The sequence below is a fragment of the Halichoeres trimaculatus genome, unplaced genomic scaffold (assembly GCF_033239565.1).
Source record: "Halichoeres trimaculatus isolate MK-OKI-2021-1 unplaced genomic scaffold, fHalTri1.1 fHalTri1_scaffold_2, whole genome shotgun sequence".
Taxonomy (NCBI): Eukaryota; Metazoa; Chordata; class Actinopteri; order Labriformes; family Labridae; genus Halichoeres; species Halichoeres trimaculatus.
The window spans coordinates 12,143,955-12,156,182 of record NW_027437180.1 but is presented as its reverse complement, the minus strand read 5'-3'; the positions used below and the strand labels follow the sequence as shown (position 1 = coordinate 12,156,182).

Genomic DNA, 12,228 nt, shown 5'->3' with positions numbered 1-12,228 from the left:
AAATTGTAGAAAATCTACATCTTACTGTGTGTTTGATGTTCTCTATGCACACACACACACAGGCGATACAGTTGATCACACCAGCAGCATTAATGGCTAATCTGTCTGAAAGCTCAGCCTCAGTCTGTTGTTATGGTAAACTACAAAGTGAATATTCATATGATTATTATTTTGATGAACTGCTGCACCTCCTGGGGTCCCAGCCTTATCACGGCACACACTACCTGCTGTCTGGCAGCTGGCACGACCTTCACACACACACTTGGAGCAAATCTTTGTACCCTGACTGCAGATTTTTTACCCTTTGATGTTAGTTTGTTTGTAGATTTGTAATATTTATCCATTCTCTTCTCCTCCTCCCTTCACTGTTTTCCTCCCTTCTGTGCATCTCTACCTCTCGTCTGCCTCATTTTGAAGTTTCTTCGACAATATGACCCGCATCACGTCTCCAGATTACGTGCCCACAGAGACAGACGTTCTGAGAGTACGGCTGAGGACGACAGGCGTGATTGAGACCCAGTTCAAAGTCAACCACCTCATTTTCAGGTAAAGCAGTTCTCACTCTTTTCTACTGAATACAGCACAGCAAAGATGCTATGACCACAAACTCACTCAGGGCTGCACTTGACTCTTACACTTCGTCCACTTCTGCAGCTGTGGCACTCTTTATCTCTGTCTACAGCTGTGTGATAGGCCCCAGATGTGAGATGGAGATTTGCGTATTCATTCAATAAGTCAATATGGAACCCATCAGTTGTCTTTACACTCATGTACTGACTGCACACACACACACAGTGAAAAGCATCGTGGCCTCAGTCTTATCAGTGGAGCAGCAGAAAGGCAGGTATCCGAGCGCTGGAGGCTGATGTCAGATCAGCGTATTCATCCCTGATCAATGAGCTGCTGCCGCGTAACACCAACTTCTTTATCATCTCTCAATGACTGAACTCATTTCCTGACGCTGTTGATTGTCACAATAGCCTGATAGATGTTAATGAGCTTAATTTTTCTGCAGCATGAGTGATGGATAATATTAATGACTTAAAAGACATTAAAGACTAGGACATGCTGTTATAAATGAATATATGCTCTCTGTATTGGTGAGGCTCAACTTGCTGATTTTTTAAAATTGCTTGAAGCACAACCAGAATTTGTAGGAAATGAGTAGATAGAAAATTACACTAACTTTGTTGGGGGATTATCTCTCAAAGGAGCCATCATGCCTCAACTCACCTGGATTATCGTCATCCTGGTGCCACAAAATTCACTCTACCACCACAATAAAGAGAATACAGTGTATAAAATTACATACATAGTTAGAATGTATCTAATAACGATCCAAACAAGTAGTAATTTGAGTTTATGAAACTAAAGAACTGTAGAAAAAAATACTTAAAATTAAAAACACTGATGTTTTTAAGTTAGTTGCTCAGCTCATCATGACCACATACCAAGCATGTATATTAAAAATCCCATATTCTGCTCCTTTTCTGCAGTTTAATATGGATCATTGATGTCTTCATGAAATGGTAGCAACATGTTTTGGTCCAAAAAAGCCAATAAATCAAGCACAGCAGCATTGTTTCCAGGCTCCCATAGCCCCTCTGTTCAGAACGCTCTGATTTAGTGGGCGTGACCTTCATATGTAAATGAGCCACCGCTGATACCGCCCCGCTCTTCAGCGTCACTGAGAGCAGCACGACAAGCTATGAGTGTCAATGTTTAGAAAACAACGAAGCTCGTTTACCGTAACATTACAGGCTAAAACAACAGGCTAACCTAGGCTAAAGTTAGCATCCTGAAGCTAACACAGAGACAGGGGGGACACTGAGGAAAAGCTCTTCCATCTGCTCCACAGCACACAGCATTTAAAATACTCACATTTCCAGGGTTTGAGGTTTGTTGGTGGATGGTTGGTAATGCGCCTGGCTTCAGGACCAGTCTATTCGCAAGCCCTCTGTTGTACTATCCAAAGTTGGAAAAGCAGTCGGCCGTGCCTTTAAATTGAAAAGCTCTGAAGATCAGGTACGAGTAGCAAAACAACAAACTGAACTCTTCAAAGCAGTAGTCTCGAACTCAATTTACCTGAGGGCTGCTGAGCATCCAGTCTTCTTACAAGAGGGCCTCTTCATGTGTACAACTGCACCTCTTAACGTGAATTATTGTACAGTCATATACCTGAGAGCACTTCCTCAGCCAGCAAGGCCACATTTGCTCAAGAGGGAGTCCTCAGTATAGCTTGAAGATGGACATCACTGTTCCATGATTTTCCTCCTTTCTCTCCCTGTGGACTGTTGGGTTGACAGGTCTCTTTTTGCTGTGTAGCTCGTTGTGTCCGTTCATTTCTCTGACTTGTACATATAAAACAAATTCTGTGGTCGTCTGTCCCACTGAGAAATTACCCTCGAAGCCAGTGAGCGTTTGCAGTCCGTAAAGGTAGAGACCATGAGGTCAGTTTGAGGATTGGCTCTTAATTCAACATGAAGGATTGTGGGTAATTTTCCACAGTTTGGTTTTAATTAAAGGGTAATAAGCCATGCAGGGTTCACAGGAATACTGTCAGCACCATACACACCTTATTATGTGTGTCTGTCTTCATGTCTTCCTGCAGTATGTCCATCATGCCAAGAAAATCCAATTGCTTTCTTCCTTTTTCTTAATGTTATGTTCCTGAGGAGCCACAATAAAAACAACCTGTCCTTTCTCTGCGCTCAAAATCACATTTCAAAAGGAATTATCACAATAAAACACATTAGCTCAGGTTTTCATAGGGTCTCTGTTTAGCATATAAACATTGTAGAGTGAGTCAGTTTGTCAGCAGATGACTTCAGTCTGGGGTATTCATGTCATATCTAAGTGCTTCTAGTAAGTCTCCAGGTGCCGCAGACTCATGTCTGTTTCTGCGTCAGACAGCAGCACACACACATAAACTTTGAGTATCTCACACTAGAAAAGTACTACCAGCAAAGAAACTCATGGTAATTATGAATGTGTGGCCCTGTGATGATAAACTCTGCCTTTCTTTGCAGTCTCACTCTTTGCGTCACCGCTGAGTCATTGCTTGTTGTTTTTGCTTTTTTAAGTTGTGTGTGGTTGATCTTGTTCTCTGGAAGACATTGTGATGGTGACACCACCACCAGGTGACAGCGTCAATCTGAAAGTAGGGCAGAGTCCCAGGTGGTGCTGCAGGAATGAGCCTGGCTTTTCTTCTCCTACACACCCCCTCTCTTATCTGCATAAATCCTGGACCATATTTGGATTTAGATAATTGACACAAGGCACCGTGAGACTGCCGTATGTTTTCATATTTGTGTGCATGGGTTCATGTCTATGTCTTGGAGAGGGATCAAGTGCTTGGGGTTGATAAGAGCTTAACATAGATTAATGTCATTACTTCAAACTAAGAAACAAAAGGATTCACGAAGAAAGATGCCACCTAGTTTGTTTCTCCTCTCAGATTTTAAGAGGATGTATTTGAACTAATAAACCTTTTTAGAAAGCAGAGACACTGGTATTATAATCGGTACTTTACTTAAATAACCACTTTCAAAGTGTTGTATCAGTGTGCACTTGGGGTGGAGGTTTTGGATTGCAGCAGAGTTAGCAGAATTGATTCAGAGGTGAAGATTTATGTTCTGACTCTGTCTCATTTTGGAAATAATGAGGCTGCACTTGCAGCTAACACAATGTGAAACTGTCTCACTCAGTTCAATAACTATGTCTCTCTCACTGGTTCATACTCCAGGTGTCACATTTTGAGCCTGAATCTGTGCCTAGCCTTCCTAATTTCAGCTAAGTGGCTGGGAATTGCAAACAAAAAATGCCATGCATTGTCACAGACTGCCAGACCAACTCATCCAGATTAGACCACATAAACATTCAATTATCAACGGGGCCAGTGGACCCCTGGATGCTAAAACTGGTTATAACAATGATATACAGGTGACATGATGGAAATGCTGTTTTCACCTTGAGGTTAACACGGTCTCAAAACACAGAACATCATCTGATGAAGATAAAGCCTCTTGAAGAGGCAGATTCTGCTGTAGTCAGCATTTGACAGACTTTAATTTATCACTTGCATTTTTGTGTGCGGCCTTGCTCATGGTCTGGTCAACAGCTTAAAGGTCCCATATTCTGCTCCTTTTCTGCGGTTTAATATGGATCATTGATGTCTTCATGAAATGGTAGTAACATGTTTTGGTCCAAAAAGCCAATAAATCAAGCACAGCAGCATTGTTTCCAGGCTCTCATAGCCCCTCTGTTCAGAACGCTCTGATTTAGTGGGCGTGGCCTTCATATGTAAATGAGCCCATAACATTACAGGGTAAAACAACAGGCTAACTGCAGCTAAAATTAGCACCCTGAAGCTAACACAGAGACAGGGGGGACACTGAGGAAAAGCTCTTACATCTGCTCCACAGCACACAGCATTTAAAATACTCACATTTCCAGGGTCCCAGGTTCGTTGGCGGATGGTTGGTAATGAGCCTGGATTCAGGACCAGTCTATTTGCTAGCCCTCTGTTGTACTGTCCAAAGTTGGAAAAGCAGTCGGCCGTGAAGAGACTAGCACATACATGCACAGTTTTACTGAGTGTGGCTGGCACATTTCCTTGATAAATGAACTCCAGCCACTTAGTCTTGTCATCTTCCGAGATGGGAAGCTTGTGCATGGAACTATGTGGCTGTTTACAGCCAAAAACAGAGCAGTGATGGCTCTTCAACTTTGACATTGTCCTCCCTGCTGCTGGAGAGATTTCTCCGGCAGCGGGGAGGGGGTATCTGCTCTGGTGGACCAATCAGGTCAGACTTGCTCCTGATTGGTAAAAAAGGGAATCACTGACATCGGCAAATCCCCAGAAGCCAAACAGCTTGTTTTAGGTCAGGATTTTACATACACAAGTACTACTAAGTACAGGTTTTGTCATTAAATATCACATTTTGTGGGCTGGGAGGAAAGCCAAAGACCCACAAATTTCACTAAAAGACTTAATAAAGTGATTTTTGCATAATATGGGACCTTTAAGTAGTGAAAGAAACCAAGTTGGGAAACTATGATTAAGAGCCGACTTTTGGATGTACTCAGGGTTTGATAATAACTGAATTAAATGATGGCTGAATTACTCTTGTGTTTCATTACAGCTTGAGAGTCCCGGTCCTTACACACCCCACACAGGATACAGTCAGAGGATACTGATAGGTTATTAAAAAATGAATCTCGGGCTAAAAATAAAAAGCAGAATCCTTCCGGTTGCCCTTTTTCCATAAGATTCTGCATTTTAATTCATTAGCATCAAGATCAGGCAGACCTCAGCTGCTGGTTTTACCATCAACATCTTGGACTTTAATCTTGCTGCTTAAACTGTTTTTCTCAGTGGATCTTTGTAAGTCAACTGGCTCATTTATTGCTTATATCAGAGTAAGGAGCTGGAACACAGGTTGCATTTTTTGTCCATGAATGCTTTTTGAATTCACTTGTCAGTGCTCAAACCACCCTCACCAGTCTGTGATTTCACTTGAAAGTGGCAGCCATCCAAATGCACATATGATGAGTAGCATTTTGACTCCTTTTATTATACTTTGACTACTCTGTTAAAAATAATAATAATTAAACCATAAAAATCAAAACATCTCAGTGGCAACATTGGTAAATGACTGGCAGGACATAACCAGGATTTACTATCGTTACAAACATTATGGACATGTCTTTGAGCACCAGTCTGTCAGCTGCACTAAATATAGACAGCTACTCAAGTACTTACAAACTGACAACGTTTACTTGTTGTCATGTTAGCCTACAGGGCTGACAATGTCACCATGTATAGCCGGCTACTACAACATTTACAACAAACCTTAGTGCTTCCTAACTGTACTGATAAATACCTGATAAATGTCTTGAACAAAGAAAATTTGTCAATCGCCATATAATTTCAAAACAAACACATACCTCACTAAAAGTGATTTACAACAGTGTGCAAAGACTCCGGGCCACAAGGTGGCGAGAGAGTGCAATTAAAACAGATCCTCCTCATATGATCTTTAAGGTACTAAAGAAAGGACAAGATTATGTTTCATGTTAGTCATCCATATAACACTAGTGAGTCCTGTTTGTGTCCTACCAGTGCTCATCTACCAGCTCCAGCCTCACCAAGCAGAGCTATGTAAGCTCTCAAAAAACAGCTTTACCCATGTTTTAGCCTGTGCTCTGTCACTCTCCTGTTCCTTCTGCTCTTTTCTCCTTTTCCTTTTTGACAGTACAGCCCTTGTGCCCAACATTGCTTCAAAATAAATCTAAGAAATCGTCTTACCAGAGAAAAACACAGATCTCTCTTCTCACTGCTAAACTTTGGCCGGTGTGTAGTGGTGTTGTCATAAAGACGTCTACATGCCGTAAATTGATCCTGTCCTAGACAACCTGACCATGATTTTGGATTTTCAAGGTAGAGTGTGTAACTTGATTGACAGACAGCTTTAGGCCACCTCAGCTCTTCCCTCTTCAAGGCTGAAAGTTTGCTTCTCCCCCTCTTCCCAGGGCTTCTTGCTCCTCTGCAGAAACAGACGGGGAGTCAATTAAACTACAATTATGTTTCAGACAGTCTCTGCTACAAGCTCTTCCTCCATACCTGAAAGGTAGACGCATGATTTCTGTCAGTCCTTACTCTGGAGGAAAACGTTTGTACTTACACAGTGAATTAATGCACAGAAGGCTGAGTAACGTGACTTCATGAATATGAACTGACTACTTAAGAGCTTCTACCGTCTGAAAAGTATGAACTGTACAGGTATATATATGTACAGGTATATCTGTAATGCACTTGTATTGTGATAATATGTGCAGGAATAAACTAAACTAAACCAATCTCCTTTCACTGGATTTCCTTAGTGACATCACAACCACATTTTACAGATGTACATCGGTTCACATTAGTGCACTTTTTAGTGTCTGTTTAATGTCCAGACAAGAAAGAAATGCTTTCAAAAATCTTGTAATAAATGGCTTAAACCTTCGTGACAGTACCGAAACTACATGAGCAATGCATGGGGTGATAGCCTTTCATCAAGCCATTATCTCCTGTGTGTGTGTGTGGGTGTGTAGGTGTGTGTGTGCGTAGGTGTGTATGCAAATGAGAAATATGTGTGAGTGGAGGAGCGTGAAGTCTGAAAAGTTAACACCCAGACAGCCTAGTTTGCATACAGATGTCCTGTTTGACCTTTGACCCCTATTTGTACTAAAGATCTGGGTCTTTTCCCGTCTCATTAACATTAAGTGCTCAGATAATTACAATTACAGCACTGTGGACGAAAGTGGACATTATTGAGGGAGAAATGGAAGGTATGAGATGGTGAAGGAGGGCATGATGGAAACTGAGGATAGAGTGTAATACATCACTGAAGACAAGGTCAAACCATGTAAAATGCTGCCTCTTCATTGAGAGCCAAGAGCTGTTTTGGTTTTCATTTTTCAGAATGTTTGAATTGTACATATTTATCAAAAAGTAAATCTTGTGTAGTGCCAACCCATCCATATCTTTCAACCTCTTTTTTTTACACTATGCACGCTGGAGCAACAATTGGGGCAGATCCCCGACTCAACTTCTGCTAGGCAGCTTTTTCGACAGGTTCAAAGCACATTTTCCCAGACCTGAAGAAGCCTTTAAAACAAAAGGGAAAACATGGTAGTTTAAGGAGATATTGTGCTTTTTTAGGCTTTGTTCTGTCCCCCTGGTACCTCTGTTGTATGTTCACAAGATTTCCCTCTGATTGGTTAGGCCTCCGGTGTCCTGTTGAATGCAGACCTTGGTGTTTGAGCCCCACCTCTCCAACTTGGCACAAATAAAGCTTTTGGAGCAGTTTTCAGACTGATTAATGGATTTCTACAACATGTGAATATGTCGTGTTCAGAAAATTGTCACATACCATATCCATGTTTAAAAGCAGAATACTCCCTTTTTAACCACAAGCTAGGACGACTAGTTGTCTTAACTTGTTCTTGACTACATTCACACTTGTTCATTTCATCCACAGCAGTAGCAGTATGTCGTTCGTAACTCAGGTTGTAAATTTATATAGCGTTACTGTTCACATTATGGGTTTTGGGCAGTTACGAGACACACAAGAGGCATGTTGTATCATAATCATGAACTCACTCTCAGGTGTACACACACACAGACACACACACACACACCTACACGCACACACACACACACACACACACACACACACACACACACACACACACACACACACACACACACACACACACACACACACACACACACACACACACTCCAAACATTAAACACTAGCCTTTTTTAAAGGTCCCATATTGTGCAAAAATCACTTTATTAAGTCTTATAGTGAAATTTGTGGGTCTTTGGCTTTCCTCCCAGCCCACAAAATGTGATATTCAATGACCAAACCTGTACTTAGTAGTGATTGTGAATGTAAAATCCTGACCTAAAACGAGCTGTTTGGATTTTGCCAACATCGGTGATTCCTTTTTTTGACCAATCAGAAGCAAGTCTGACCTGATTGGTCCACCGGAGCAGATACCCCCTCCGTGCCCACTATGTCAAAGTTGAAGAGCCATCACTGCTCTGTTTTTGGCTGTAAACAGCCACTTAGTTCCATGCACAAGGCTAAGTGGCCAGAGTTCATTTATGAGTGAAATGTGCCAGCTACACTCAGTAAAACTGTGCATGTGTGTGCTAGTCACTTCACTGTCAACTACTTTTCCAACTTTGGACAGTCCAACAGAGGGCTAGCGAATAGACTGGTCCTGAATCCAGGCACATTACCAACCATCCTCTAACAAACCTCAGACCCTGGAAATGTGAGTATTTTAAATGCTGTGTGCTGTGGAGCAGATGTAAGAGCTTTTCCTCAGTGTCCCCCCTGTCTCTGTGTTAGCTTCAGGATGGTAACTTTAGCTGCGGTTAGCCTGTTGTTTTAGCCTGTAATGTTACGGTAAACGAGCTTCGTTGTTTTCTAAACATTGTGCACTCGTAGCTTGTGGTGCCGCTCTCAGTGACGCTGAAGAGCGGGGCGATATCAGCAGTGACTCATTTACATATGAAGGCCACGCCCACTAAATCAGAGCGTGCTGAACAGAGGGGCTATGAGAGCCTGGAAACAATGCTGCTGTGCTTGATTTATTGGCTTTTTGAACCAAAACATGTTACTACCATTTCATGAAGACATCAATGATCCATATTAAACTGCAGAAAAGGATATGGGACCTTTTTACACTGCCAGTTCAGCGATATTTGTGGCCCAAAAACATCTCTTTTGAGTCAACCCTCTGCTGTGTTGGCATCAGAAGTCATTAAAGAGCCATGATGGTATCACTGGGATCTAGTTGAGCAGTCATAGCAGAACAGAGTATGTGATAAATATCAATATGAAAAGGGCCCACCACTCTGCTTCTGTGTGTCTAACAGCAGATTAGGTTGGTTCAAGGCTAACCAGAAAAGCAGGAGTAAAGACACTTTCATGAGTGTCAGGTTTATGTTTAGATACTATCTCACCTCATAATGCTAACTTATCTCATGCAGTAAAAAAGTAACATCATTCACCTTTACCATAAACACCCTCACCTTTGAGTTTGGGCCAGGACTTTAGCTCTTTACAGTGTTTGAGTTGTATAGATTCTGAAGTTGTCTCTGGAGTTAGACTCAGTTATCAGACTCGAGTGCCCACCTGTGCCCACCTCTGTCTGAAATGACCACTGTGTGGTCCACTCACACAGCAGAAGGGGACGAGAGTCGATCAGTGTTTGTTGACCTTGAGGGCAGGGAGCACCCTTATTACTGATCAGTGTTGTTAGGGTGGTGGGTACACATGCTTGTGAGTAGTCTTGTGTAATGAAGCATCAGATTCACTGACGCGTCCAGTTTGGCTTCAATTTCCAGAGAAAATTTCCACCGGAAATCTTCTCTCATACCCCTGATTGAACTTTGCTGTTTGTTTCCCTCTTTGTGTGTGTGTTTCCACATGTTTGTTTCTGCTCTCAATAAAGAGCTGCATTAACTGGACAGAAGCTCAAATGGAAAGTTGGAGATGACACATCTGGTTTTCAAATGGGTGAAGTGGGAGGAACTGATCTGTGGCTTCATGTCTGAGTTTCTCTGCTCTGATTCTTTGTTTTGTTTTCCTCTTTAGTCCTTTCAGAGAACACTGACCTTTTACGCTCGTTGTGCTGCCCTGTTGTGATTGTTTCTGGAAAAATGTTGTGATTGTCTTGAGGAAAATTGAAAATGGCTTCACCTGGTCTACTGAGACACGTGAGATGCTCCTCTATGTGTGTCTGTGTGCGAGAGTAAATCCCATATTTTAGGAATATCTGACCTTATCTAAAAGTAATACAATCTGTCATTGATCAGAGTCAGTGCTACGGCAGGCGACAGCATCAGTATGCAAGGTCATGAACACACACAACGCACAGCCGTGAACTTCTCTACTGGAAATTGAATTCTGATAAAGGACATGTCAGTCACAATGAGAATTCATTCCACATACTGTACTGTCAAACACACACACACACACACACACACACACACACACACACACACACACACACACACACACACACACACACACACACACATTTCACTTTTTCACATACAGCATCAGTGTCTGCTGAATGATACATACACATATCTTTAACTTCCTCATAGGCTGACTTCTTGATATGCTCTTTCATAAGACAGCTGAGGCTTCCACAAAAATACAAATGGTTAATATTTCTATAGTTATGATCATGTAAAGGGAAAATATATCCGTTTTTAGAAATGAGAACTTAAAACATGTACGAGTTTGCTGGTTAAATGACTTTTTCCTCAGGTTACCGGTTTACTCACTTAAATGTCGTATGGTGGAGTGTTGATCAGGACCTGGGTCCATGCTGATTGTGTGATTGTTCTTATTCCCCCACACATGTGCGACTCTTTTTGTTTCTAGCTTTTGGTTTCTTCTTACAGTCAAACTGCTGTTTTTCTTTGATTATTCTGTAGATGAGATTTATCCATTCAGCTACTTTGCACTTAACCTGCAGCTGTCCTCTTTTCTCTGTGAGGGTCCAGACTATCCTGGGCTGAAAATACACTGTTGTTTAATGACCATTGAGAGTCTAAATAAAATAAACACTAAGGCAAAAAAAAAACCATTTCTTATAAACTGTGTTTCTTAGTAATATTTTCTAGGTCTAGTCAAGGTTATCGCATATTGGTATGCATTTCTAGTTAAAAGTAAAAAAAAGACTAACATGAAAACTACTGATGGGTGTTTGTCCGATGCAAACTCAGAGTGACCCGTTCTTTTAGAGAGCTGCACAACATAATGTAATCTGGATGTTATTTGGTGCTCTTATTTATGAACACATGCTTGTAAACAATGGGACAGGAGAGCTCTGAAATGAGGATGAGGGGCTGTTATTTTGTTTTTTTTTTAGCACACCCCTTTGATGAAAAACAAAAAGCAAAAATGAAGAAACATGACTGAGAAATGATTGGAGAAAGGGCAGCTGAGGCCTAAGTCTGTTGTCTTTAAAACCAAAGGCTGAGGGTTCAGTCATAAGTCCTGCAGTTAGGGATACACTGATACCGATCCTGATATTGGTGTATTGGTGCCCCTCAAAGCTGGATTGGTATCAGTGGGAAAGGGGTCGATCCATAGTGCCGATCCAGGCGAACAGCTCCATGCTTTTTTTCACTGGCGCTCTTGGCGACTTGATATAAAATGTTTCCTTTGATGCACTTTTTGTGCTGCATTACCAGTCTACAGGGTATAAAAGTTTACATTTGAATGGAATTTCTGTACATTCTGACACATTGTTTTTACCAAAATATTGCTAAACATGTGAATATTCTATAGTTTAAATAAATATTCACTTCAGTTTTTTCATCCACTCGTTTTTTGCCTTTTACCTAAACATTACCAGTCTTATCCCATAGTAGGACATGCAGGTTATTATTTAACACTGGTATCGGATCACTTTCGGTATAGGCTGATACCCAAAGCCCAGGAGTCGGTATCGAAACCAGAGAAGTTGGATCGGTGCTTCCCTACATAACATGCCATTACATATTGCACTCAGGTTGTTGCAGTGCTATTTAATAAATGGCTTGAAATTGAGAATGTTTTGTTTGTTTTATGTTTTACTGTTGCCAACTGTATCAGTATGGATTGGGTATCGGCACAATTAAATTTTGATAGTTCAGATCAGATT

General features: G+C 41.4%; 1 protein-coding gene across 1 annotated transcript in view; it reads left to right on the top strand.

The window, feature by feature from the left end:
• The window catches only part of gnav1 (guanine nucleotide binding protein (G protein) alpha v1), a 38,358-nt gene that overhangs the window by 17,585 nt on the left and 8,545 nt on the right, over positions 1 to 12,228 (top strand). Inside the window, exon 5 of the mRNA XM_074694878.1 lies at positions 418 to 546. Within this exon, the coding sequence (XP_074550979.1) occupies positions 418 to 546 (129 nt within the window). The remainder of the gene's footprint in view (positions 1 to 417; positions 547 to 12,228) is intronic.